Here is a 26,210-nt window from a genome sequence, read left to right on the forward strand (position 1 = left end):
AGGCATTTGCATAGAGTCATTAATCAGGGCAGAGGTTGGAATTTACCTCGGCGGAGGAGGAGGAGTTGTTGTCCTGCCGCCAAGTTGGTTCCTCCTGGTTGGGAGTCCCACCGCCACCGCCAGCTATGACCGGCCGGCTCAACCATGAGATCAACAGGTCCTTGGCGCCGCTCTCCACTGAAGCTGTGCCGGCGGCTCGGCATCCCAACCACGGGATGGCCGAGCCCGGCTCCCCCTTCGTCCAGGATCGGATCGGGAACAGCCCGGCGCACGGCGCTTTCGGCTTCAAGGGGGACTACTATGGCCACTCGAGCCCGGATCCCCAGTTTGGCGAGGCGAGCAGACTGGCGGGATCGGCTGGGCTCCCCAGACCTTGGTACCCCTTCCCTGCCCCCGAAGCCTGGGCACACGGCTCGAGGGCGGGACATTATCCCAACATCCTGCCCGACGGCGAAGAGGACGGCAAAGGTGCTGAGGTCAAGTACCCGCCCGCCGTCCCTCCTTTCTACAACTCTCCCTGGAACTCTTGCTTCCTGACCCAGCTCCCCTCTCCCGGCCCGCCTTCCAGCCGGACTTCTGCCGGGCTCGGGGCGTCCCACGATGGCATGCATCCCAACCAAAGCTCAGCTCCCTCGCAAGCCCAGAGCAGCAGTCAACCTGTGAGCCCTCTGATCAGGACGGACAGTAGCTCCAGCAGCCCTGAGCTTGAGGAGAGCACCAAAGGGACGCCCCATGACAGTGGAGATGAGGTGAGTAACACACTCCAGCCAGGATCCAGTGGCACTCCCCTCCCTATAGCTTCCGCGATCATATGTCCATATCCTAACTTCAGCATTTTCATCCCGAAATCTTGTCAGATCAAAACTTGAACTCTCTCAATTTCGATCAAGTATCCGTTGGCTCAAAAGCATATTTCCATTATCTTTGGATTCCAGTCTCCCTAAATGTTTCTGTTAACTCACCCCCTCCAGGTTCATGACTAGGAGAGTCAACATCATCTCAATTAGAAGTCTTATCAACACACACCGTCCACCTAATCGGGATATTCCCGCTCCAGTAAGATTTTGAAAGCTCCCCCCTTCATTCCTGTCCAAGCAAACCGATTCTTTGGGATTTTCAGACAGGGATTCGTAAAGAAATGGGTTGTAAGAGATTGGGCTGGGACTGTGTATTTGTCGGTTTATAATAAGCTGGGGTAATTCCCAAGACATTGATAGTCCCGGTGACATCTAGCCGAGACATATATGGTTATATACATCTATAGGAAAGGGTCGGTTAGCCTAAGCTTCGGGCTGTCGAAGCGGCTCCGAGCCTGGTAACTGTTAGTGTGGAGTCTGTTGTAACCGGGACTGAAATATTCCCCCTCCTCCGCCTTGGCGCTCGGGTTGCGCAAAGCGGTTGTATCAGCGGTAGAAACTCTGGAGATTCAGAAATTGTCGAGTTAAAACTCCCAGCAAGATTTAGAATTGCGAATACACCTGGGGAAGTTGGGGGAAACTTTAGTTTCCAATCAAGGTCACTTTATTTTGACGAGGAAGTAGTCTGTTCAATTGGTATTGTTGCTTTACCATTTTACATATTTTTCATTAAATTTTCATGAAAGGTCTGTGCTGTGCAGTGTGGAACAGAACAGAAACATCCCAGGTTCGATACTCTTTTCCCCCCCCCCCCCCCCCCCTTGGAGCTGAATTAGTTGATTTCAGCAGGGGTGGGGGGAGGGGAGATGATACAACCGTCCACAGTGCCCCTGGGTTAGGGAAGGGAGGAGGAGAGAAACGGCCAAGCTTCCTGATCATTGTCCAGTGACCCTCTTCCTTCCCCCCCCCCCTCGGGAGAGTGTGGTTAAAGATGGCACAGACAAGATGGGCCGAATGGCCTCCTTCTGTGTTGTAAATGTCCTATGGGGATGGGTTCAGTTGTGAATCTCCCTCCCCATGGTCAATGGATGGCCTAGACTTGCACATGATTGAAGGATGTCTACTTTGACCAGGTTCTAGAGAGTGCCTGTGGAATCCTGTCCCAGCTGCTTTTGGGAGGGGGGAATTGGGGAGGGGTGGGGGGGTTGGGATTGGGGAGAGAGGGGGAGGGGTGGAATTGAGATCTTTTACACCTCTACATAATATCTTCGCATTGTACAAGTATCTTTTCCACGGTATAGTTGGGTATGTGAGATCCCACCAAAAACTGGGTTAAAATTGTGTTAAAATTGGATCACTAGGCTGTCGACCGTGTGGTGTGTGTGTGTGTATATAGGTAAATGCAGATGTAGACAGTTTTTTGTTAAAACCTCCATGAAACATGACTGGTTCTTGCGATTTTGGGACAGTGGATGTGTCATGTGTGGAATGCAATCAGTCGGGGCTGAATAATGTGATTGAAAAGTTAGGCTGGAGTTTTACTATCTATCAGTTGCCTTTGAGAGGGGGAGGTGAATTTCAAAGAGTCTTTATCTTTCTGGAATTTTACCTGTGGCTGATTGCCCCTCGGGAGTTTGAATGAGTTGGGCGTGTCTATGGTGGTGGAGAGAAATTTAGAGTTGTGGGGTGGGGGGGAAGGATTGAGATCAGCTGAGGTGATGTCAATATTCCTGGGTTGGGGGGGGGGGGAAATTAGCCCAGATTATGCCCGGGTGTCAGACTTGCCTCAATGGTAGCGCACTCTCCTCCGAGTCAGAATCTTGTGGGTTCAAGCCCCTCTCCGAGATACAAGCACATAATCCAGGCTGACACTCCAGTGCGGTACTGAGGGTGTGCGGCACTGTCGGAGGTGCCGTCTTTTGGCTGAGACGCTAAACCGAGGCCCCGTCTGCCCCCTCAGGTGAACATAAAAGATCCCATGGCACTATTTTGAAGAAGAGCAGGGGGAGTTTTCCCTAGTATCCTGGCCGATATTAATCCCTCAACCAACATCACTTTTTAAAAAAAAAAAAAAAAAAGCTGATGATCTGGTCAATTTATCACTGTTTTGTGGGAGCTTGCTGTGCGTAAATTGGCTGCTGCGTTTCCTACATTACAACAGTGACTCCACTTGAATGACTCAAGGAGCCAAATGACCTACTCCTGCTCCAACATAAGAACATAAGAAATAGGAGCAGGAGTAGGCCAATCGGCCCCTCGAGCCTGCTCCACCATTCAATAAGATCATGGCTGATCTGATCCTAACCTCAAATCTTCTATCACTCTCCATCCCACCCGAACCCATGTGATCTCCCGGGAGAGGCGAAAAACCAGATTAAAAAACCCAATGTGCCAATTTGGGAGAAAAAATCTGGGAAATTCCTCTCCGACCCATCTAGGCGATCGAAACGCGTCCAGGAGATCACTCTGTCCCTGTATTTCCTACAGTACTTGCCTTCTGTAAGAGGTGATCTCCACCCTAGCCAGGAACAGGCCCAATTTACTCTTGAAGGACTCCTAGCTGGCAGCCTGTTCCCGAGGTCTCCACTAATCCCTGTGAATAGAACCATCTCCTGAAATCTAACAGAATTAGAACACAAGAAGTAGGAGCAGGACCAGGCTACACGGCCCCTGTGTCTTATGTTAAGTACTTCATTGGCTGTAAAGCGCTTTGGGAGGTGTGAAAGGTGCTATATACCTGTAAATGCAAGTTCTTTTCCAATCCCTCTATTGGGAGAGTGTCCTGTGCTCCCCATATTCCTTTTCAGTTGGACTGTGTGCTGCTGTTTAATGCGAAGACCTGATTTGCTGGGGATCAGTCTAGGGGAATCCAGGAAAAAAAGGTTTGTTGCCATTTTTTTTTAAGCAGTCAGTGTTTGTGAAAAGGAAAGACGGAGGTGCACTCTTTGTCATAAGAACTGAATAGTGAGAAATAAACCAGTTGGGGGGAGGGGAGAATCTGAAAAAAGGAGGGGGAGGGAGAGAACTAGCAAGTACACCGGTTTCTGGGGTACAGGAAGACCTGAGTACATGCTGACCGGGACAAGACTGCGTGCTTACGTAGGAAGGAAAGACTTCAAAGAAGAACATTGCAAGGCATTACAGCTTGCTTTCTTTGAATGTAAAAAAAAAATCAATGCTGAATAACCAAACTCGCTTTAGAGGAATTAAAGCAGGGGTTCCCAAATGTACGCGAGACATCTCTGGGGGTTGGGGGGGGGGGTTACACAGGAGAAATTGTCTAATGGTGGATTTTATTTTTTTAATTACTGCATTTTTAATAGACTACTCAGACAAAGCTTTAATACTCTGGGAATTTGTTATAGAAACATAGATAGGAGCAGGAGTAGGCCATTCGGCCCCTTGAGCCTGCTCCGCCATTTAATGTGATCATGGCTGATCATCCAAACTCAGTACCCTGTCCCTGCTTTCTCCCCATATCCCTTGATCCCTTTAGCCTTAAGAAATATACCTAACTCCTTCTTGAATATATTTAATGAATTGGCCTCTACTGCCTTCTGTGGTAGAGAATTCCACAGGTTCACCACTCTCTGGGTGAAGAAAATCCTCCTCATCTCAGTCCTAAATGGCCTACCCCTTATCCTTAGACTGTGACCCCTGGTTCTGGACTCCCCGTAGTTAGTAGTTAATTTACTTCAAGATGTACTAATGTACAATGCTTTGGCAATAAAGGGGTTAAAGTATTAAAGCTGTGTGCTGGTAGGGTACGCGGGCAGCTGGTAGATCTGGAATCATAGAATGGTTACAGTGCAGAAGGAGGCCATTCGGCCTGTCGAGCCCGTGCTGGTTCTCTGCGAGAGCACTTCAGCTAGTCCCACTCCCCTGCCCTTTTTCCCCCTAGCCCTGCAAACTTTTTTCCCTTCAGGAAGGGGGATACACAATAAGTAAAGTTTGGGAACCTCTGATTTTTAAAGGATATTAGCAATGGAGTCATGCTGGTGGCTTTAGATGAGTACTTTATATAAAAAAAAAAAATAAAAAAAATGTATAAATAAAATAATGCTCACATTTGATTTAGAAAATCAGCGCTGTATTCAATGTTTGACTGTTGTCTTGTGTATGTGAGAAAGTAGTGAAGGAATCATTTTCTTGAATGTAAAAAATACAGATACACCAATCACTGAGAGGGAGTTCATGGGTTAAATGAGCTGTAAACTGCTTAATAGAAGACTGTTTAGTAAAGGTTGTCAACTGAGATGATGGTGTTAGCAGCAGTTTCTTCGAATGGGGCAGTGGTATCTCGGAATGAACATTATTTATTTATCACAAAGCACGTGCAAACACAAACCAGAATCTTGTGTGTACAGGCTGACCGACTTCATTCAATGGCAGATTTGTCGACCTGTTTTCACCAGGCCTCTGACGCGCCTCTGACAGTGCAGCACCCCCCTCAGTACTGCACCAGGCGTGCCAGCCTGGATTATGCTCTCCAGTCTCTAGAATGGGGACTTGAACCCCACGACCTTCTGACTCAGAGGCGAGAGTGTGCTAGCCGTGGCTGACACTCCAGTGAAGTGGTTCTGCGGTGCGCTTTGACTCTTGGTACTCTCCAGTCATCATATTTATGGTGTTGCTAGAACGTGGAGAACTGGCAACATGGGACGCCACCTCCTCCGCCCGCGCGCACAGACACGCGTAAGGTTGCATGTGGGAGCTCGGTGTAGAGCCCCTTTAATTTCCTGACCCCGGACCATCCCCTGATCCCAAATCCCGTAGTGGTGGTTCCACTCAGTTCAGATAACTGATCCACTCTGATGCCACGTTCCCCTGGCAGTGCTTTGCTTTGTGAATCGGGGCTGCCTTCAGCAATGGCCCTAAAAGTAAACTTGGCATTAATTCAGTTTTTACATTTTTTTTTTTACAGCTTTGATCTCTTTACCTAAGGAAGTATATATTTGCCTTTGAGGGGGTGCAACAAAGGTTCATTAGATTGATTCCTGGGATGAGAGGGCTGTCCTGAGGAAAGATTGAGCAGACTAGGCCTATACTCTCTGGAAGTGATCTCATTCAAATGTATAAGATTCTGAGGGGGGGGTTGACAGGGTAGATGCTGAGAGGTTGTTTCCCATGGCTGGGGAATCTAGAACCAGAGGTCACGGTCTCCAGAATAAGGGGTCGGCCATTGAGGACTGAGATGAGGAGAAATTTCTTCACTCAGAGGGTGGTGAATCTTTGGAATTCTCTACCCCAGAGAGCTGTGGAGGCTCAGTCGTTGAGTATATTCAAGGCTGAGGTCGATAGATTTTTGGAAACTAAGGGAATCAAGGGATATGGAGAACAGGCGGGAAGGTAGAGTTGAGGTAGAAGATCAGCCATGATCTTATTGAATGGCGGAGCAGGCTCGAGGGGCCGTGTGGCTGACTCCTGCTCCTAATTCTTAAGGCGATTTGGTGTAAAGGGCTTAATTGGTAAATCATCTATGATCCACACAGACCAGGGAGGTCCCAGGTTCCATCAACAGCTTGTCTTGAGCTATCTCAAGGGGGCAAGCAACCTTAGATTTGGTCCTGTGTAATGAGACAGGATTAATTAAAAATGTCCTAGTAAAGGATCCCCTTGGAATGAGTGACCATAACATGGTTGAGTTCCATATTCAATTAGAGGGTGAGAAGGTTGGATCTCAAACAAGCGTGCTGAGCTTGAATAAAGGAGACTATGAAGGTATGAGAGCGGAATTGAGTAGAGTGGACTGGGAAAATAGATTAAAGGGTAAGACGGTACATGACCAGTGGTGTACATTTAAGGAGTTATTTTACAACTTCCAAAAAAAAATATTCCACTGAGGAAAAAAGGGTGTAAAAGAAAAGATAGCCATCCGTGGCTAAGTAAAGTAATTAAGGATAGTATCCGACTAAAAACAAGGGCATATAAGGTAGCCAAATCTAGTGGGAGGATGGAAGATTGGGAAGTCTTTAAAAGACAGCAAAAAATAACTAAAAGATTGATTAAGAAAGGGAAGATAGATTATGAAAGTAAATTAGCAAAAAATATAAAAACAGACAGTACAAGTTTCTATAGTTATATAAAAAGAAAAAGGGTGGCTAAAGTAAATGTTGGTCCCTTAGAGGATGAGACCGGGAAATTAATGGTGGGAAACATGGAGATGGCAAAAACACTGAACAATTATTTTGTATCAGTCTTTACAGTAGAGGACACTAAGAATATCCCAACACTGGACAAACGGGGCTCTAGGGGAGGAGGAACTAAATACGATTAAAATCACTGAGGAAGTGGTACTTGGTAAAGTAATGGGACTCAAGGCGGATAAATCCCCTGGACCTGATGGCTTGCATTCTAGGGTCTTGAGGGAAGTAGCGGTAGGGATTGTGGATGCATTGGTAATAATTTTCCAAAACTCACTGGACTCAGCAAAGGTCCCGGCAGATTGGAAAACTGCTAATGTAACACCCTTATTTAAAAAGGGTAGTAGGCAGAAGGCTGGAAACTATAGACCTGTTAGCCTAACACCTGTGGTTGGTAAAATGTTAGAGTCCATTATTAAGGAGACAGTAACGGGACATTTGGATAAACATAATTTAATAGGACAAACTCAGCATGGTTTCATGAAGGGGAAGTCATGTTTGACAAATTTGCTTGAGTTTTTTGAGGAAGTAACATACAGGGTGGATAAAGGGGAACCAGTGGACGTAGTGTATTTAGACTTCCAAAAGGCATTTGACAAGGTGCCACACAAAAGATTATTGCTCAAGATAAAAAATCACAGGATTGGGGGTAATATTCTGGCGTGGGTGGAGGATTGGCTCTCTAACAGAAAGCAGAGAGTTGGGATAAATGGTTCGTTCTCAGATTGGCAACCAGTAACTAGTGGTGTTCCGCAGGGGTCAGTGCTGGGTCCCCAACCCTTTACAATCTATATCAACGATTTGGAGGAGGGGACCGAGTGTAACATATCAAAGTTTGCAGATATACAAAGATGGGACGGAAAGTAGTGAGTGAGGAGGACATAAAAAAACCTGCAAAGGGACATAGACAGGCTAAGTAAGTGGGCAGAGATTTGGCAGATGGAATACAATACTGGAAAGTGTGAGGTTATGCACTTTGGCAGGAAAAATCATAGAGCAAGTTATTATCTTAATGGCAAGAAACTGGAAAGTACTGTAGTACAAAGGGATCTGGGGGTCCTGGTGCACGAAACTCAAAAAGTTAGTATGCAGGTGCAGCAAGTGATTAAGAAGGCCAATGGAATGTTGGCTTTTATTGCTAGGGGGTTGGAATATAAAAACAGGGAGGTATTGCTGCAGTTGTACAAGGTATTGGTGAGACCGCACCTGGAATACTGCATACAGTTTTGGTGTCCATACTTAAGAAAAGACATACTTGCTCTCGAGTAAGTACAAAGAAGGTTCACTCGGTTAATCCCGGGGATGAGGGGGTGGTCATATGAGGAGAGGTTGAGTAGATTGGGACTCTACTCATTGGAGTTCAGAAGAATGAGAGGCGATCTTATTGAAACATATAAGATTGTGAAGGGGCTTGATCGGGTGGATGCAGTGAGGATGTTCCCAATGATGGGTGAAACTAGAACTAGGGGGCATAATCTTAAAATAAGGGGCTGCTCATTCAAAACTGAGATGAGGAGAAACTTCTTCACTCAGAGGGTGGTAGGTTTGTGGAATTTGCTGCCCCAGAAAGCTGTGGAAGCTACATCATTAAATAAATTTAAAACAGAAATAGATAGTTTCCTAGAAGTAAAGGGAATTAAGGGTTACGGGGAGCGGGCAGGAAATTGGACGAGTCTAGGTTCGGAATGGTCATGGCCCTGTGGGTAGTGGAGTGGGCCCAGGGGCCGTGTAGCCTGGTTCTGCTCCTACTGTGTTCTAATTCTGTTAGATTTCAGGAGATGGTTTTATTCCTGTTCCTGGCTGGGGTGGAGATCGCCTTTACAGAAGGTAAGTAATGTAGAAAATATAGGGACAGAGTGATCTCCTGGAAGAATTTCGATCGCCTAGATGGGTCGGAGAGGAATTTCCCAGATTTTTTTCTCCCAAATTGGCACATTGGGTCTTTATCTGGTTTTTCGCCTCTCCCGGGAGATCACATGGGTTCGGGTGGATGCAGAGTGATAGAAGATTTGAGGTTAGGATCAGATCAGCCATGATCTTATTGAATGGTGGAGCAGGCGCAAGGGGCCGATTGGCCTACTCCTGCTCCTATTTCTTATGTTCTTATCTGATCTCAGCCAGGGTAGCAGTTAGTGATGGGGGTGGTGGTGGGGGGGATGTATAGGGGCTACGATAGACCTTGGGGCACACTGGATTTGGATGCACAGGGAGATGGGAGTGAAGAATTGGCCGAGTTTTCCATTCCTGAACCAATACCTATGACCTCTGTTGGAAAATTGGGCAAACATGGGTATCTGGTAAGGATAAGATTGGACTTCATCTATGATCAAAATGGCTTACTCACCCATATTTACTGCTCAGACGTAGAAAAAAAACTAGCATTTTAGATAGCGCCATTCACGACCTGCGGTTGACCCAGAATGCACTGCAGCCAATGAAGTGTAGTCACTGTTGCAATGTAGGAAAGTCGGCAGCCAATTTTGTGCATAGCAAGGTCCCAAAAAACAACAATAAAATAAATGACCTGACAATCTGTTTGTGATTGTTGGTTGAGAGATAAATGTTGGCCAGGACACCGGGGCGAACTCCCTGTCGAATAGTGCCTATGGATCTCTTGCATCCACCTGAGGGGGCAGACAGGGGCCTCATCTCATCTGAAAGACGACACCTCCGACAGTGCAGCACTCCCTCAGTACTGCACTGGGAGTGGCAGCCTAGCATAGTTGCTCAAGTCCCTGGAGCGGGACCCGAACCCACAACCGTCTGACTCCTGAGGTGAGAATGCTACCCACTGAACCAAGCCTGACGCCATGAGCTGTTTTAATGTTTTTCACCCGCTAGCTCTTGTAGTGCCAATGGGAGCATCGATGTGAGCACGTTGCTGGTCCAGTGGGGCTAATAAATGCTCTACTGCAGCAAGGGGGTGCATGAACAGGGAGACTTGTATGTGCACAAATTGTTGAAGGTGGCAGGGCAGGTTGAGAAAGCGGTTAAAAAAGCATACGGGATCCTGGAATTCATAAATCGAGGCATAGAGTACAAAAGCAAGGAAGTTATGATGAACATCTATAAAACACTGGTTAGGCCTCAACTGGAGTATTGTGTCCAATTCTGGGCATCGCACTTTAGGAAGGATGTGAAGGCCTTAGAGAGGGTGCAGAAGAGATTCACAAGAATGGCTCCAGGGATGAGGGACTTCAGTTATGTGGATAGACTGGAGAAGCTGTGGTTGTTCTCCTTAGAGCAGAGAAGGTTGAGAGGAGATTTAATAGAGGTTCAAATCATGAGCAGAGTAAATAGAGAGAAACTGTTCCCATTGGCGGAAGGGTCGAGAACCAGAGGACACAGATTTAAGATGATTGGCAGAAGAACCAAAGGCGACATGAGGAAAACCTTTTTTACTCAGCGAGTGGTTATGATCTAGAATGCAGTGCCTGAAAGGGTGGTGGCGGCATATTCAATCGTGGCTTTCAAAAGGGAATTGGGTAAGTACCCGAAGGGAAAAAAAAAATTGCAGGGCTACGGGGAAAGGGCGGGGGAGTGGGACTAGCTGAAGTGCTCTTGCAGAGAGCCAGCACGGACTCGACGGGCCAAATGGCCTCCTTCTGTGCTGTAACCATTCTATGATTCATCTTCAGCTGATGTGTTGATGGGGTGAGATGAAGTAGGGGTGGGAGGAGGCTCGTGTGGAGCACAAACACTGGCATGGACCTGTTGGGCTGAATGTCCTGTTTCTATGTTGTAAAATTCTGTCATTCTATATAATGTTTCAAGTAGTGTCATCGCACAGGCATGCTTTCATTTTCATTTATATCTGAGGCTTTGGGTATACAGCAAAAATACTTGTAGACAATTTCAATATGTCCCCAATCTCCATGTGTGGCAATTTAAAGAGGTTGTATCTGAATTGGGGAATAAAAAAGTAACGTGAAAGGTATTACTAACTAGCTGAGTAATCTAGTCTTCAATTTAAAAGGAATAAGGTTCTTCAATTGTCCCCACCTCCCAAACTCTGAATTTAAAGTCTAAATTACACACTGATATTTGTATTCCTTGTCAATGTGATCTGTGTCTCTAATACTGAAATTGTCCCTTCTAAACCTTGCCTCCTATTGTGCTTTTCGTAGCCGTACTCCTGTCACTGTCTGAATCTGATCCAGGGAGATGTTTGGCAAATGCTTGTCGAGAGTTACATAGAATTACAGAGAATTTTCAAGTCAGGAGTGTGATGGAATGCTCTCCACTTGCCTGGACGAGTGCAGCTCCAACAACACTCAAGAAGCTCGACGCCATCCAGCACAAAGCATCTCACTTGATTGGCACCCCATCCACCACCTTAAACATACACTCCCTCCACCACCACCGGCGTACCATGGCTCCAGTGTGTACCATCTACAAGATGCACTGCAGCAACTCGCCAAGGCTTCTTCGGCAGCACCTCCCAAACCCACGACCTCTTCCACCTAGAAGGACAAGGGCAGCAGGCGCATGGGAACACCACCACCTCCAAGTCACACACCATCCTGACTTGGAAATATATCAGCCGTTCCTTCATCGTCGCAGGGTCAAAATCCTGGAACTCCCTCCCTAACAGCGCTGTGGGAGTACCTTCACCACACGGACTGCAGCGGTTCAAGAAGGCGGCTCATCACCACCACCTTCTCGAGGGCAACTAGGGATGGCAATAAATGCTGGCCTTGCCAGCGACGCCCACATCCCGTGAATGAATAAATTTATTAAAAAAATAAATAAATTAAAAACATCTATAGTACAAAAACAGGTCATTCGGCCCAACTGGTCTATGCTGACGGTTACGATCCACATGAGCCTCCTTCCACCCCTCTTTGTCTAACCCAACAGGCTTGGGAGAGACCAGCTGAGGAAATCTTGTGTCTCATGGCTCCTCAATATGGGTGAGCAAACACTAACCATACATGGTGCCCTGTTAATTAGGTGCGGGCTGCGTCAGTAATTCCTGAAGGTGACTGAGGCTATACACATACAGCAGAACTGTAGCTGCATCCAGGGTGGCTCGGCAAATTTATCCCGAGAGTATTCGAGCCATGTCGCTCAAGAAGGTGCCGGGGTCAGTCCCTTTGCTGTGCTGCGTTCGCTGATCTCGGCCAGCTTGGTGGTAGAGGTGCCTTGTTGGTTAGGGACCGGCTTTGTACTGTAGCATGTCCGGTGGGGACAGTGTCCGACTTTTGCTGTGAGGGAAGGAAATCGAATGTTAAACCGAGGCCCCGTCTGGCCCTCCATGGGTAGCACTCGTCTGAGTCAGAAGGTCGTGGGTTCAAGTCCCACTCGAGAGATTTGAGTCCAAAAATCTAGGCTTTTGGTCATCTGTCCAAATATCTCCTAGTGTGGCTCGGTGTCAAATTTTTGTCTGATAATCGTGGTATGAAGCTCCTTGGGATGCTTTACTATGTTAAAGGCACTGTATAAATGCAAGTTGTATTTGACATTCTAGTGTAGTACTGAGGGAGTGCTACACTGTCGGAAGTACTGTCTTTTGGATGAGATGTTAAACTGAGGCCCTGTCTCCGGTGGATGTAAAAGATCCCACGGCACCATTTTGAAGAAGAATAGGAGCGTTCTCTCCGGTGTCCTGGGAATTTATCCCTCCAGCAACATCACTAATATTAGCGACCCAATATTTTCTCATTGCTGTTTGTGGGACCTTGCTGTGTGCAAATTGGCTGCAGAGTTTCCTATGTTAAAACCGTGACTACACTTCTTTGGCTGTAAAGCGCTTTGGGACGTCCTGAGGTTGTGATGAGTGCTGTAGAAACCCTTTCTTTCCTAATGGCTGCCCCTTCCTCTGTAAGCTTGCATATGAAGAATGGAATTTGGGGGTGGGGGGAAATCGGAGTGATTGTCACTTGTGGACCTGCACCATAGCAAGTCGTCAACACATTCAGGAAAGATGGGCCGCGACCTCTACCACCAAGGAGGACAAGGACAGCATGGGAACACCACCACCAGCTCCAAGTTCCCCTCCAAGTCGCACACCATCCTGACTTGGAAGTATATCACCGATCCTTCATCGTTGGGTCAAAATCCTGGAACTCACCCCCCCCCCCCCTCCAACAGCACAGTGGGAGCACCTTCACCACACGGACTGCAGCGGTTCAAGAAGGCGGCCCATCCCTAAATCGCCCTCAAGAAGGTGGTGATGGGCAATAAATGCTGGCTTTGCCAGTGACGCCCACATCCCATGAACTATTTTTTTTTAAAATGTGGGGTGGTTAAAATTAGTTCAGAGAGCAGAACCATTAGCTCGCTGTCATTGTACTAAATAGTTTCTGTAATAGCTGGTGACTTTTTGTTAACCCTGTAGGAAACTCCCACTTCAGAGGATTTGGAGCAATTTGCCAAAGAACTGAAGAAGAAGCGGATTACTATGGGTTTCACGCAGGCCGAGGTGGGCCTGGCCCTTGGGGCCTTGTACGGTGAGTCTGATGCAAGTTTGGTAGAACGTGATTGGAAGGTTTGGTGGAATCTAGAGGAGTGGGAAGCGGTGAGAGCAATTTTAAAATGGCCTGACAGTCAAAAACATCAACTTTTGTTTTTCCTCAAGTCAGGAATCTCTGCTCCCCCGAAACCTCAGTTGGTGAATACACTACCTGGTGCATTATTGGTTGTCAGGCGTGGCTCAGTGGGCAGCACTATCTCCCGAGTCAGAAGGTCATGGGTTCAAGTCCCACTCCAGGGACTTGAGCACATAATCTAGGCTGACACTCCCAGCGCATTACTGAGGGAACGCTGTGCTGTTGGAGGTACCGTCTTTCGGATGAGACGTTAAACCGAGGCCCCGTCTGTGCTCTTTTTTTTCTCTCGCTCTTTTTCCTCTTTCTAAAATAATTTGTACAAAGCACCATTTGGATTAGTCGGGTCTTTTAATTCAAATACTGGGGAGAGGGTGGTGGTGAACGGTCCCTGGTATTTACGCTGTTTTATCCGGTTTCTAGAAACCAGCGGCGGATTCGCTGACCCAGGTAAAGGTGAGTGCGCTGTTGGTCTTTGGAAACCAGATTTAACCGTAAGATCCATGGAAGCTGGCTCCTACAATCTGACCAATTTTTAAAAAGCAGCTTGAATCCCCATAAGGTGTGTGTGTGTGGTTTGGGGGTTGGTGGTGGGAGGAGGAGAATGCAGTGAGCTGCGGTAGTGAAGTGGTTATATGTCCAGATTTGCTTTGAAGAGAATAGATTGTGGAGGCTCTTCTTGAACCAGCAAGAGCTCACCTTACCCTCCGCTTCTCACCCAGCCTCCCTTAAAGAAAGGTTCCAATTCTCGACTCCTTACTTAAAGGAATGTACATTCATCTCTGACCGGGTGAGGTGACCTTTCACAGTGGCTCCCCACATAACAGGCCACCTATATAGGGCCTTGGTGAGACCACACCTGGAGTATTGTGTACAGTTCTGGTCTCCTTACCTAAGGAAGGTTATACTAGCCATAGAGGGAGTGCAACGAAGATTCACCAGACTGGTTCCTGGGATGGGGGGGATTGTCCTATGTGGAGAGATTGAGTAGACTAGGTCTATACTCTTAGAGTTTAGAAGAATGAGAGGTGATCTCATTTGAAACATACAAAATTCTTACAGGGCTTGACAGGGTAGATGCAGGGAGGATGTTTCCCCTGGCTGGGGAGTCTAGAACCAGGGGTCACAGTCTCAGAATAAGGGGTCGGCCATTTAGGACTGGGAGGAGGAGAAATTTCTTCACTCAGAGGGTGGTGAATCTTTGGAATTCTCTACCCCAGAGGGCTGTGGAGGCTCAGTCATTGAGTATATACAAGATAGGGATCGATAGATTTTTGAATATTAAGGGATTCAAGTGATATGGGGATAGTGCAGGAAAGTGGAGATGAGGTAGAAGATCAGCCATGATCTTATTAAATGGCGGAGCAGGCTTGAGGGGCCAAATGGCTGACTCCTGCTCAAATTTCTTATGTTTTTAAAAAATTTCTCATTGGGTTTTTGTGTATTGGAAATTTTCACTCTGGTTTGGAGGATAATGGAAGTGTGTTAAGGGCTGTAATCTCGTCATGGGCTGACTGAGTTCTGAATGGAGTGACTAAAAGCTGAGTTGTTTGCGCAAGGAACTCCTGAACCACGAGATTAGATCACAGCCTGCGACCTGCCCCTCGCTTTAAGGCATTTTATTAATTAAATCCCCCTCCGCTCTTGAAGACAACTTGCTCATTCTGGATATGATCCAACAAGTGCCACCTGTGCTCTCGATAGCTGGCGAAAGTGGTCATGCTTCATGTGTTAAGGTGGTGACTGCCATTGTGCCATTTAACCATGAAGGGCATCGCAGTGAGTCAGTTCCTGTCCTTGCCTGCTGTACGCAGACTTGTACCTTCCCAGCAGGGGTTGTTGGATAGAGTGGGAGGACTGCCAGATTTCTCTTTCTCCCACTCCATGCGCTTTAAGGAGGATGAGCCTTTACTTGCTTGCAGGGTAGCCTCTTTCCACTTGCCTGCCTGCCTGCCCATGTGTGCCCAGCTGCTTTTGCAATGGGCAGGATCCTGTTCATTCCGGGCACCTGGGCCCCGATCAAAGGGGCCGTGCTGGGACCGACACCAACGTAGAGGCCAAATCCACTGAAGCTGGTGGCCAGGAAGATCTTTATTTTCCCCAAATGCTTCTTGCAAGCTGCTGGCCTTGGCTAATCCGGCAAGTTTACCATCGGCACCAGTGCGGCGGTAAAGCAGCTTCGCGGTTTTCTGCTCAGCGAAATTTCAGTGGCTCTGCTGTTAAAGTGAGACATTGAAGTCGGCCCTTTAATTGTTTCCCTTTGTCTGTTTAACAGTCTGATAACTATTGGCCATTAGTGCACTAAGCAGTGATGGTCTTGTCTAAAAATAAATTATCCCCGTCCCTTGTCCGGTCTGCGAGTAAAGATTCGCCATCCCTCACTCCTGGTCCGATGTGGGAGTAAATGATCTCCTTTCCTCACTCCTCGTCTGATCTGAGAGTAAATGATCCCCTTCCCTCACTCCTGGCCTGCTCCGGGAGTAAATGATCCCTTCCCTCACTCTTGGCCCAATCTGGGAGTAAATGATCCCCTTCCCTCGCTCCTTGTCCGATCCGGGAGTAAATGATTTCCCTCACTCTTGGTCCGATCCTGGAGTAAATGATCTGCTTCCCTCACTCCTGGTCTGATCTGGGAGCAAATGATCCCATTCCCTTACTCTTGGTCTGATCTGGGAGTAACTGATTCCCTTCCCTCACTCCTGGTCCGATCTGGAAGTAAATGATTCCCTTCCCTCACTCCTGGTCTGATCTGGGAGTAAATGATTCCCTTCCCTCACTCCTGGTCTGATCTGGGAGTAAATGATCCCTTCCCCCACTCCTGGCCTGATCTGGGAGTACATGATCCCCCTTCCCCCACTCCTGGCCTGATCTGAGAGTACATGATCCCCCTTCCCCCACTCCTGGCCTGATCTGGGAGTACATGATCCCCTTCCCCCCCACTCCTGGCCTGATCTGGGAGTACATGATCCCCTTCCCCCACTCCTGGCCTGATCTGGGAGTAAATGATCCACTTCCCTCATGACCTCAATATCCTAAAGCCCTGGGACATATGTTTTGACGTGTAGTCACTGTTGTAACATAGGAAACACGATAGCCAATTTGAGCACAGCAAGCTCCCACAAACAGCAATGTGATAATGACCAGATAATCTGTTTTAATGATGTTGGTTGAGGGATAAATATTGACCAGGACATCCAGGGATAACTCCCCTGCTCTTCAAAATAGTGCCCACGGGATCTTTTACATCCACCTGAGAGGGCAGACGGGGGCCTCGGTTTAAAGTCTCATCCGAAAGACGGCACCTCTGACAGTGCAGCGCTCCCTCAGTACTGGCACTGGAGAGTGTCGGTCTGAATTATGGGCTGCAGTCTCTGGAGTGGGGATTTGCACCCACGACATTCTGACTTGGAGGTGAGAGTGCTGCCCACTGAGCTCCGGCTGATGATACGAAAGGCAGGATGTTGGCTCCCGTCTGAATAGGTCGGAACGTTTGCGTGACCCCACCGGCCAGTTGGCATCTATTCTTGGGCAACCCTCGTGTGCGCTTAAACCCGGGTTCGCAGGTGGAAGTTCTCAAGCTTTCTTGTGCTGTCCCTCCAGGCAAGATGTTCAGCCAGACTACCATTTGTAGGTTCGAAGCCCTGCAGCTGAGCTACAAGAACATGTGTAAGCTGAAGCCCCTGCTGCAGCGGTGGCTGGAGGAGGCCAAGGACAACGACAACTTTCAGGAGGTGAGTGGAAAGGGAGTGGAGCGTGGTCCTCACTGGGCTGACCGGCCAGTTACGGGAACCAGGGGCAGCAGCAGAAAAACATGGACTTGAAGCTGGCCAGATATGTCTGTCTGCAAACAGCATTTCTTCAACAGCACCTCCCAAACCCGTGACCTCTCGTGCACACTGTGTATGTGAAAGCAGGATTATGGGTTCTTGTGACACCCCCCACGGTCGAATCGCCAACCAGCACTTTTTGTTCAGGTTCACCTCTGAAAGACGAGAGCGGCAGGTGCATGGGAACACCACCACCTCCAAGTCTCTCTCACCATCCTGACTTAGAAGTATATCGCCGTTCCTTCATCGCCGCTGGGTCAAAATCCTGGAACTCCCTCCCCAACAGCACTATGGGAGTACCTTCACCACACGGACTGCAGCGGTACAAGGCGGTGGCTCATCACCACCTTCTCAAGGGCAACTAGGGATGGGCAATAAATATTACCCTTGCCAGTGACGCCCACATCCTGTGAATGAATTAATTTAAAACATGAAGTGGTTAAGCCATCCCCAGGTGATTTGCTGAGTTAGGAGCACTACTTGGTGTGGTTCTCGGGAGCTCCCCCTAGTGGCTTGCTGAGTCGGTGCATTGCCTAGTGTGACACTTGGCTCTCTGGTCTGAACAGAGAGCCAAGGTTCGGGCCTTGACCTGATCTGTGCTATAAGCGGATCTCAGCTAGGCCGGGTGGGGTGGGGGAAGTGGCATTTTGATGGTGCTACAATGATCTTGGTGCCCATGCTGTAGAGAACACATCCATGTAAGGCAGTAACAGTGTAAATTTATCAGGGCCAGAGTGATCCCCTGGACCAGTTTTGATCACATAAGGGGGCTGCAAAGGAATTTCCCAAATATTCCATTTTCCCCCCACCCCTTGCCAAATTGGCCTGGGGTTTTTTAATCTGGTTTTTCACCTCTCCCAGGAGATCACATGGTTTCACATGGTTTTGGATGGGATGGGATGGGGAGTGTGTATGTTGTGATACACAAGCTATCGCAATTATGTGGGACAGGCTGGATGGACCAGAGTGTCTTCGCTTGTTTGTATAAACAGTGATCACTGCTGGAAGTGTGCATCTGTCGTCGTCTGTCTCCGTCCCCGCCCCCACAAAACCCCTGTCCGGTCATGCGCACGTAACATGGGAAATCCGAATTGTGCGCTTTTGTGATGCTCACCATAGTCGAATAGCTGACCACTCCTTTCTGTTTAGGTTCACCTGTGAACAATTAAACCAGGCAGAGGGGTCAGGCGCATGTGTGTTTGAGTAGGCCATTATGTATAAATCTCTTTTTAAAATTTTTTTTTATTCTCCCTCGTGAATAGCTGTGCAGCATCGAGCAAACGCTGGCTCCGACGCGAAAGCGGAAGCGGCGCACGAGCATCGATAATAACGTGAAGGGGACGCTGGAGACCTTCTTCATGAAGTGTCAGAAACCCTCCACCCAGGAGATCTCCCAGATTGCAGATGACCTCAACCTGGAGAAGGATGTAAGTAGTATTGGAGTGGGGGGCGGGGGGGGGGGGGGTTGTCTGGGAGGAATCGGAAAAAAACAATGAATTTTAGGTTCTCAACAACAACTTGTATTTATATAGCACCTTTTAATGTGGTAAAACGTCCCAAGGCGCTTCACAGGAGTATTCTCAAAAGAAATTTGACACCGGGCCACATCGAATCATCAAATGATACAGCACAGAAGGAGACCGTTTGGCCCCATCGTACCTGTGATGGTTCTTTGGTAGAGCTGTCCAATTAATCCCACAGCCCTGTAATTTATTTCCCTTTTAAGTATTTATCCAATTCCCTTTAGAAAGTTACTATTGAACCTGCTTCCACTGCCCTTTCAGGCAGTGCATTCCAGATCATCATAACTCGCTGCGTAAAAAAATAAATAAATAAATAATAGTTTCCTCATCTCGCTTCTGATTCCTTTGCCAATTACCTTAAATCTGTGTCCTTTGATTACCAACCCTTCTGCCATTGGAAACTCTTAGGCAGTCTCTTAGGCAGTTCCTTGGAACCGAGGATGACTTGCTTCCACATTAAAAATGAGTTCGCAGGTGACTGATTGATTAGTCTAATGCGGGACCATTGGAAACAGTTTCTTGTTTACTGTATCAAAATCCTTCATCATTTTTGAACAGCTCTATCAAATCTCCTCTTAACCACCTTTGCTCTGAGGAGAACTAGCAAAATTAATGGGACTAAAAGTCGATAAATCCCAAGGACCGGATGACCTACATCCTAGGGTTTTGAAAGGTGGCCATTGGAATAGTGCACGCATTGGTTGTCATCTTCCAAAATCTATAGAATTTTGGAACGGTTCCTGCAGATTGGAAGATAGCAAATGTAACCCCGCTATTTAAGAAAGGAGGGAGAGAGAAAATGGGGAACTACAGACCTGTTCGCCTTACATCAGTAGTTGGGGAAAATGCTGGTATCTATTATAAAAGATGCAATAATTGGGCACTTAGAAACTAATAATAAGATTGGGCAGAGTCGACATGGTTTTATGAAAGGGAAATCCTGTTTGACAAACCTATTGGAGTTCTTTGAGGATGTAACTAGTGGAGTAGACAAAGGGGAACCAGCAGATGTGGTGTATCTGGATTTTCAGAAGGCCTTCGATAAGGTCCCACACGAGGTTGGTGAACAAAATTAGGGCACATGGAATTGGGGGTAATATACTACTAGCGTGGATTGAGAATTGGTTAACAGACAGAAAACAAAGAGTAGGGATAAATATGTCTTTTTCAGGATGGCAGGTTGTGACTAGTGGGGTACCGCAAGGATCGGTGCTTGGGCCCCAGCTATTCACAATCTACATCAATGATTTGGATGAGGGGACTAAATGTAACATTTCCAAATTTGCTGCTGATACAAAGCTTGGTGGCAGTGTCAGTTGTGAAGAGGACATGAAGAGGCTTCAAGGGGATCTCGACAGGCTCAGTGAGTGGGCGAGAACATGGCAGATGGAATATAATGTGGATAAATGTGAAGTTATCCCTGTTGGTAGAAAAAACAAAGGCAGAGTATTTCCTAAATGGTGAAAGATTAGGGAATGCAGATGCTCAAAGGGACCTGGTGTCCTTGTACATGAGTCACTGAAAGTGAATGTGCAGGTGCAGCAAGCCATTAGGAAGGCAAATGGTATACTGGCCTTCATTACAAGAGGATTTGAGTACAGGAGTAAAGAAGTCTTACTCCAATTATATAGGGCCTTGGTGAGACCACACCTGGAGTACTGTGTACAATTTTGGTCTCATTACCTAAGGAAGGAGTGCAACGAAGGTTCACGAGATTGATTCCTGGGATGGTGGGACTGTCGTATGAGAAGAGATTGAGTAAACTTGGCCTGTATTCTCTTGAATTCGGAAGAATGAGAGGGGATCTCATTGAAGCATACAAAATTATTACAGGGCTTGATAGGATGGATGCTGGGAGAATGTTTCCCTTGGCTGGGGAGTCTTGAACCAGGGGCCACAGCCTCAGGATAAAGGGTAGGCCATTCAGGACTGAAATGAGAAGAAATTTCTTCACACAGAGGGTGGTGAATCTTTGGAATTCTCTACCCCAGAGGGCTGTGGAGGCTCGGTTGTTGAGTATATTCAAAACAGAAGTAGATAGATTTCTGACTAGTAAGGGCATCAAGGGATATGGTGATAGGGCTGGTGAATTGAGGCAGAAGATCAGCCATGATCTCATTGAATGGCGGAGCAGGCTCGAAGGGCCGAATGGCCCACTCCTGCTCCTATTTCTTATGTTATTCGAACAATCCCACCTTCTTCAGTCTCTCCACATAACTGAAGTCCCTCATCCCTGGAACCATTCTAATGAATCTCTTCTGCACCCTCTCCAAGGCCTTGACATCCTTCCTAAAGCGCGGTGCCCAGAATTGGACACAATACTCGAGCTGAGGCCTAACCAGTGTTTTATAAAGGTTTAGCACAACCTCCTTTCTTTGTACTCTATTCTTCTATTGATAAAGCCAAGGATCCCAAGGAGATATTGGGGCAGATGACCAAAAGCCTGGTCAAAGTTTTAAGGAGCATCTTAAAGGAGGGGAGATGGAGAGGCTTAGGGAGGGAATTACAGAGGTCTCCCCAATAGCTATCTTCACACTCCAACTCCAACCACCCTGCTCCTTCCCCCTTTACAGTTCAGACACTCTATTCTACCCTTCCCCTTCCACATCCTGCCCCAATGTGTAAATAGGCCCTCATTGCCTCCTGACTCAATTCAGAGACACGTCCCACTTAGATCACAGAGACACTTTCTCCTCCTCCTCCAACTCCTCATTTTAAGAATAGCCACTTGGAAGATACTGGAGGGCGCTAGCAAGCAGTCAACAGGGGAAGGCAAAAAAAAAAAAATCGGTAGGGGGTTTTTAAAAAAAAAAAGGGGAAAGTTTTACTTTTTTTGCACAAAGGTGGGAATAAGATTGATTTGTTTTTAATTTTGTCTAGCGGTAGCTGCCAGTATGCCACGTGCTCCAGCCTATGTGCGGGTTCTGTATCTGACCCCGACCCTAGAACTCAAGGGTGTTTTACCTTTTTTAGCAGATAAGTCTGTGCTCTTGGAGGGTCCTGTGTGAGAGGTGTCTTGTTCTTTATTTCTCACTAACGGTCCACTGCATTAACCCCGTGTGTGCCTCTCCTTGACAGGTCGTCCGAGTCTGGTTCTGCAATCGGCGTCAGAAAGGAAAGCGGACGGCCTTCCAGTTCGGGGAAGAGTATGAGGGGCTGGGCGGGTACGGGATGCCCCCTCTCCAGCCTCCCCTGCCAGGCGTGCCCAGCCCGCTCGCCCCGCAGGGGTACAATGGGGCTGCCACCGCCATCTACATGGCCCAGTTCCACGAGGGGGACTCGTATCATCACACTGTGCCAGCACAGGCCACTCCAGTGCCCAGGACAATGCACTCGAGTTAGGAAGCAGCGGGCAAACAAAAGACCCTTTTTTAAGAGGCGGTATCGGAATTCAGCGCAGTGTCGGTGATCTATACAGACAGACAATGTTTCATATTTTAAAAAGAAAACACACTCTAAGGCCTTGCGCAGGCTGGTTTGAACGAGAACTTTGTACTTGGGTGCTTTTTTAAAAAAAAAAACAATCTTTTTGAACAAAAGAAAGGCGGCCCTACTTGGCTTGGCAATGATGACCTCCGGACTGCCTTTTTATTTATGTGTCACCGTCTGCACGCTGAGCCAGTGGTGTTTCCTGCTCTCGTTATTTAGGTTTCTGGTGATGGTGCTCATGTCCCCAGTGCTCATGGTTTTATGAATGTCATTGCGTATCGCCTGCTTTTGCCCAACAGGTGAGATGTGGAGAGCGGGATGCCTATTGTCTCTGACTCCTTTTTTTTTTAATGTGTGGTTTTCCTCCTTTAGTCCAACAGGCAGTTTTATTTTTAAATTTTTTTTTAGAGAGCTGTCCTCCCGTAACCTTTGGCTGCTAGGGGCGGTAGTTTTCAAACATTTGTTCTGTGGGGGAGGGGGTGGTTCTTGCTGCAAATATCGATTAAACTCTGGAGGTGTGAAACCCCCCCCCCCCCCCCCCACACCTCCAAAACCCAGCCTAACATCTGAATGACTGCTGGCAGCCCAGAGGATAATAGTGCTTTCATTGCAGATAGTGTGTGTCTGTGTGTGTGCATACAGCACTAGCAGCAACCTGCCAGTAGCTCAACAACTACACAAAGCTTGCTGACCTCGGGATCTTTTCTGGGATCCACCTTGTGCTCCCTCGCAGGTCAGGCGCTCCTGTTTTGAAAACTCCAATCCCAGAACCGCTGTGAAGAGATTTGGGTATTTCTGTCTTAAGCCATCGTATTCAATATGCGAATCCGGTGTGGAAGAAATTGGTCTTGGGGCGGTAGCGCAAACTGGGCAGTATTGCATCGACCGCCCATTATAAGCCCCGCCTGATATTCAGTCCAACTGCAGTCGGTGGAACTGAATAACAGGCGGCAGATGCAATCCCCACGACCAATTTCTACCTCCCTGTTTCTCCAGCATTTCTGCCCTGGCTCCAGCAGCGTGAAGACAGTGAGGATTTTTTGTTCCTCCTTCCCTCCCCCTCCCGTTTACTTCTCATGCCGGTGATTGGTGACCGTGCTCCTCATTTAGTTGGTCGATCGAACATCTGCCACACCTGTAGAAACCCATCACTTCAAACCAGCTCCTGAGAAATCCACGCCGGTAGCCTTATTACTCTTGAGCTGATTTCTGATTGCCCCCATTCTCTTCCCCATAAGAATTCGCCCCATTGGAGATGTTGCAATTGTGCGCCTCTGCCTGGGGAGGGGAAGAGGGGCTAATCCCCCCCCACCTGCAGTTGAATAGCCTGGCAGCACTTGCATGGTGAGGTCGGAACGTGGAAAATGGCCTTTTGGGAATTGTACTGAGGGAGAGTTTTGGCGCGGGTGGGACTGTCTGTATCACAGTCGAGATGGCAGTCAGCGGGAGGGGAGGTGATGGAGAAAGTGGGACCAGTTTAGGCTTGGGTGGGGAATAGTCACCCTGTGTTTTGTGTATCATTCTCAAATGTTTCACCAGGAAGGGATGGGTAAGATGGGGCTTTAGATCTTAAACGTGCATTGTAAGAAACATCTGCCACGACCTACCTGCTTGTGGGTACGATTATGGTAACGTTGAAAGTGCTCCGTACAACAGCAATGCAGGTTGAATCAGGAAGTCCATATTTTGAGGGATTGAGTGGGGCACAGTGTGGGCGAGTGCTGTGATATGTGTAACAGGGCCCCCCCCCCCCCCCCCCCCCCCCCAAGACAGCCTCTTCACTGTGGCAGAGCTGTTGTTACAGTATGGATTTCTGGAGACATCCAGCTCCTTTATCCTTATCCTGGTGGCAGTGCCGGTGAAATGACTTCATAGGAACAAGAGGAGGCACCTCGAGCCGGTTCTGCCATTCAATTCAATACGTGGGGTTACGGGGATAGGGCTTAGGTGGGATGGCTGTCTGTGTAGGGACCGGGTGCTAGGGTTTGGATGATCAGCCATGATCTCGTTGAATGGCGGAGCAGGCTCGAAGGGCCGAGTGGCCTACTCCGGCTCCTATCTTCTATGTAATTAGATCATGGCTGATCTGTTGCGTTGGAACTCTTGCAACTTAAGCGGTGTTGCCAAGCATGCTTAAAGGAGCCCATGACAATTTAGTGAACAACCCTGGACTGTTGGAACACTCTTGTCTGCATTAGCACGCTTTCACTGTTAATTCCGGGTTGTAGCCGAAGGTTGATGTTGCCACCTGGTGGCAGAATTAGGTTTTACAGGAAACTCTTTGGTATCCGGCACCGACGGGACCGGGATGGTGCCGGTTGATTAAAAATTCCGGATGACGGAGAGGGTTATCTACCGAGACTATTTTTAACAAACAAAAATAAAAAAAATCAAGAAATGTGCAGTATACAGTAATTGGGTGTTCACCTACAGAATGTTGTTAAATGGATGGTGGAAGATGCTTGATTAAGTACAGTACTGCCAGTTGAGGGTAATCCATAACTCTTTAATTACTTAACAGTAAAACAAAGCTTATACAGCGCAGGAGAGTCAGACTCCTGTTATTGAGGTGTACAGACTTCCGACAGCGCCAAGAAGCCGAGTAGTGGCAGTTTGGAGAACTACCCCCTGCTGACCAACTCGGCCACTGCGGGAGACTCGGACTCGGCAACATTGCCGGTTATTCAGGTGTTGTTTTCAGAGTGAGAATTTTGCCGGTTAAGAGAATTCTGGATATTTAGGTGCCGTTTAAACAAGAGTTTCTTGTATTTGTTGCGGTCGTGGGTGGAGCAAAACCTCCTCAAATGCTGCAAGATTTTTAAATTAAGAGTTGCTCATTCAAGAATATAAACCCACATCTTCCTCCTAGCTTTTTGAATCAGTTGTGCGGCCGCGCTGTGGCTTCATACGAGGCCAACTTGTAACTTTTTGGTATTTTAACTTGAGTTGTTATTGCAGGACAGTGGATTCCTATCTATTTACCTTCAGTCGTTGCACATCAAGATACGGGGGAGTTGCCCATGTACATTCCTGGGAGGGAGTTGAGCATCATGTTGGAGCTGGAATGCAATTGTAGTTCAGCACAAAATCCATGTCTTAAATTTTGAATGAGTTTTTTGGCTTCTGTTACAGAAATAATACTTTTTGCCTTTTTAAAGAGAATGTAATTTTAAATAAAAAAAAAACCTTAAAAGTGCTATTTTACCTTGCACACTTTACCCCTTCCCTGCATTTTCATTATGCGGAGTTCAAGGTTCATTGTATGGTTTCCTCATTAGTTCCCAAGGTGTCAGTGTGGCTCAGTTGGTATTGTTCTCCTCTTGAGTCAGAAGGCTAATAGGGTCAAGTCCCACTTAAGTGACTTTTGGCACTTAACCTAGGCTGACACTCCCAGTGCAGTGCTGAGGGAGTGCTGCTCTGTCTGAGGTGACATAAAAGATCCCATGGCATTATTTTGAAGAGTAGGGGAGTTCTCATGGTGTCCTGGTTAATATTTATCCCTGAATCAACATCACATATTATTTGCTCATTATCACATTGCCGTTTGTGGGAGCTTGCTGTGTGCAAATAGGCTGCCGCGTTTCCTACATTACAACAGTGACTACACTTCAAAAAGTACTTGATTGGCTGTAAAGTGCTTTGGGACGTCCTGAGGTTGGGAAAGCCGCTAAAGTACAAATGCAAGTTATTTTGTGTTTTAGGATTAAAATTTTCACTGGGGCTCTCCCGCGCAACCTCCTAATATTAGCTGACAATCTGGAGTAACTGTTTTCCATGGATCTTCTGAAATTGTGCCAAACAGTAGAACCGCTGGTGGAAACGAGGAGGCCCTTCCTTTGACTGTATTCCGTAGTATGTTTCCCCAGAGCAAGGCTTTTTTTTT

General features: G+C 47.5%; 1 protein-coding gene across 1 annotated transcript; it reads left to right on the plus strand.

Annotated features, from left to right (window-relative positions):
- Positions 1 to 26,210, plus strand: LOC147096175 (POU domain, class 5, transcription factor 1-like). The gene is made up of 6 exons (XM_085975046.1): positions 1 to 749; positions 13,341 to 13,452; positions 17,149 to 17,279; positions 18,638 to 18,802; positions 21,977 to 22,626; positions 25,286 to 26,210. The coding sequence occupies exons 1-5, from the start codon at positions 126 to 128 to the stop codon at positions 22,238 to 22,240; spliced, it is 1,296 nt and encodes a 431-aa protein (XP_085831172.1). The 5' UTR covers positions 1 to 125; the 3' UTR covers positions 22,241 to 22,626; positions 25,286 to 26,210.

Source organism: Somniosus microcephalus, unplaced genomic scaffold (genome assembly GCF_052327205.1).
Source record: "Somniosus microcephalus isolate GS21.2 unplaced genomic scaffold, FLI_Smic_1.0 unresolved_chr1, whole genome shotgun sequence".
NCBI classification, from domain to species: domain Eukaryota; kingdom Metazoa; phylum Chordata; class Chondrichthyes; order Squaliformes; family Somniosidae; genus Somniosus; species Somniosus microcephalus.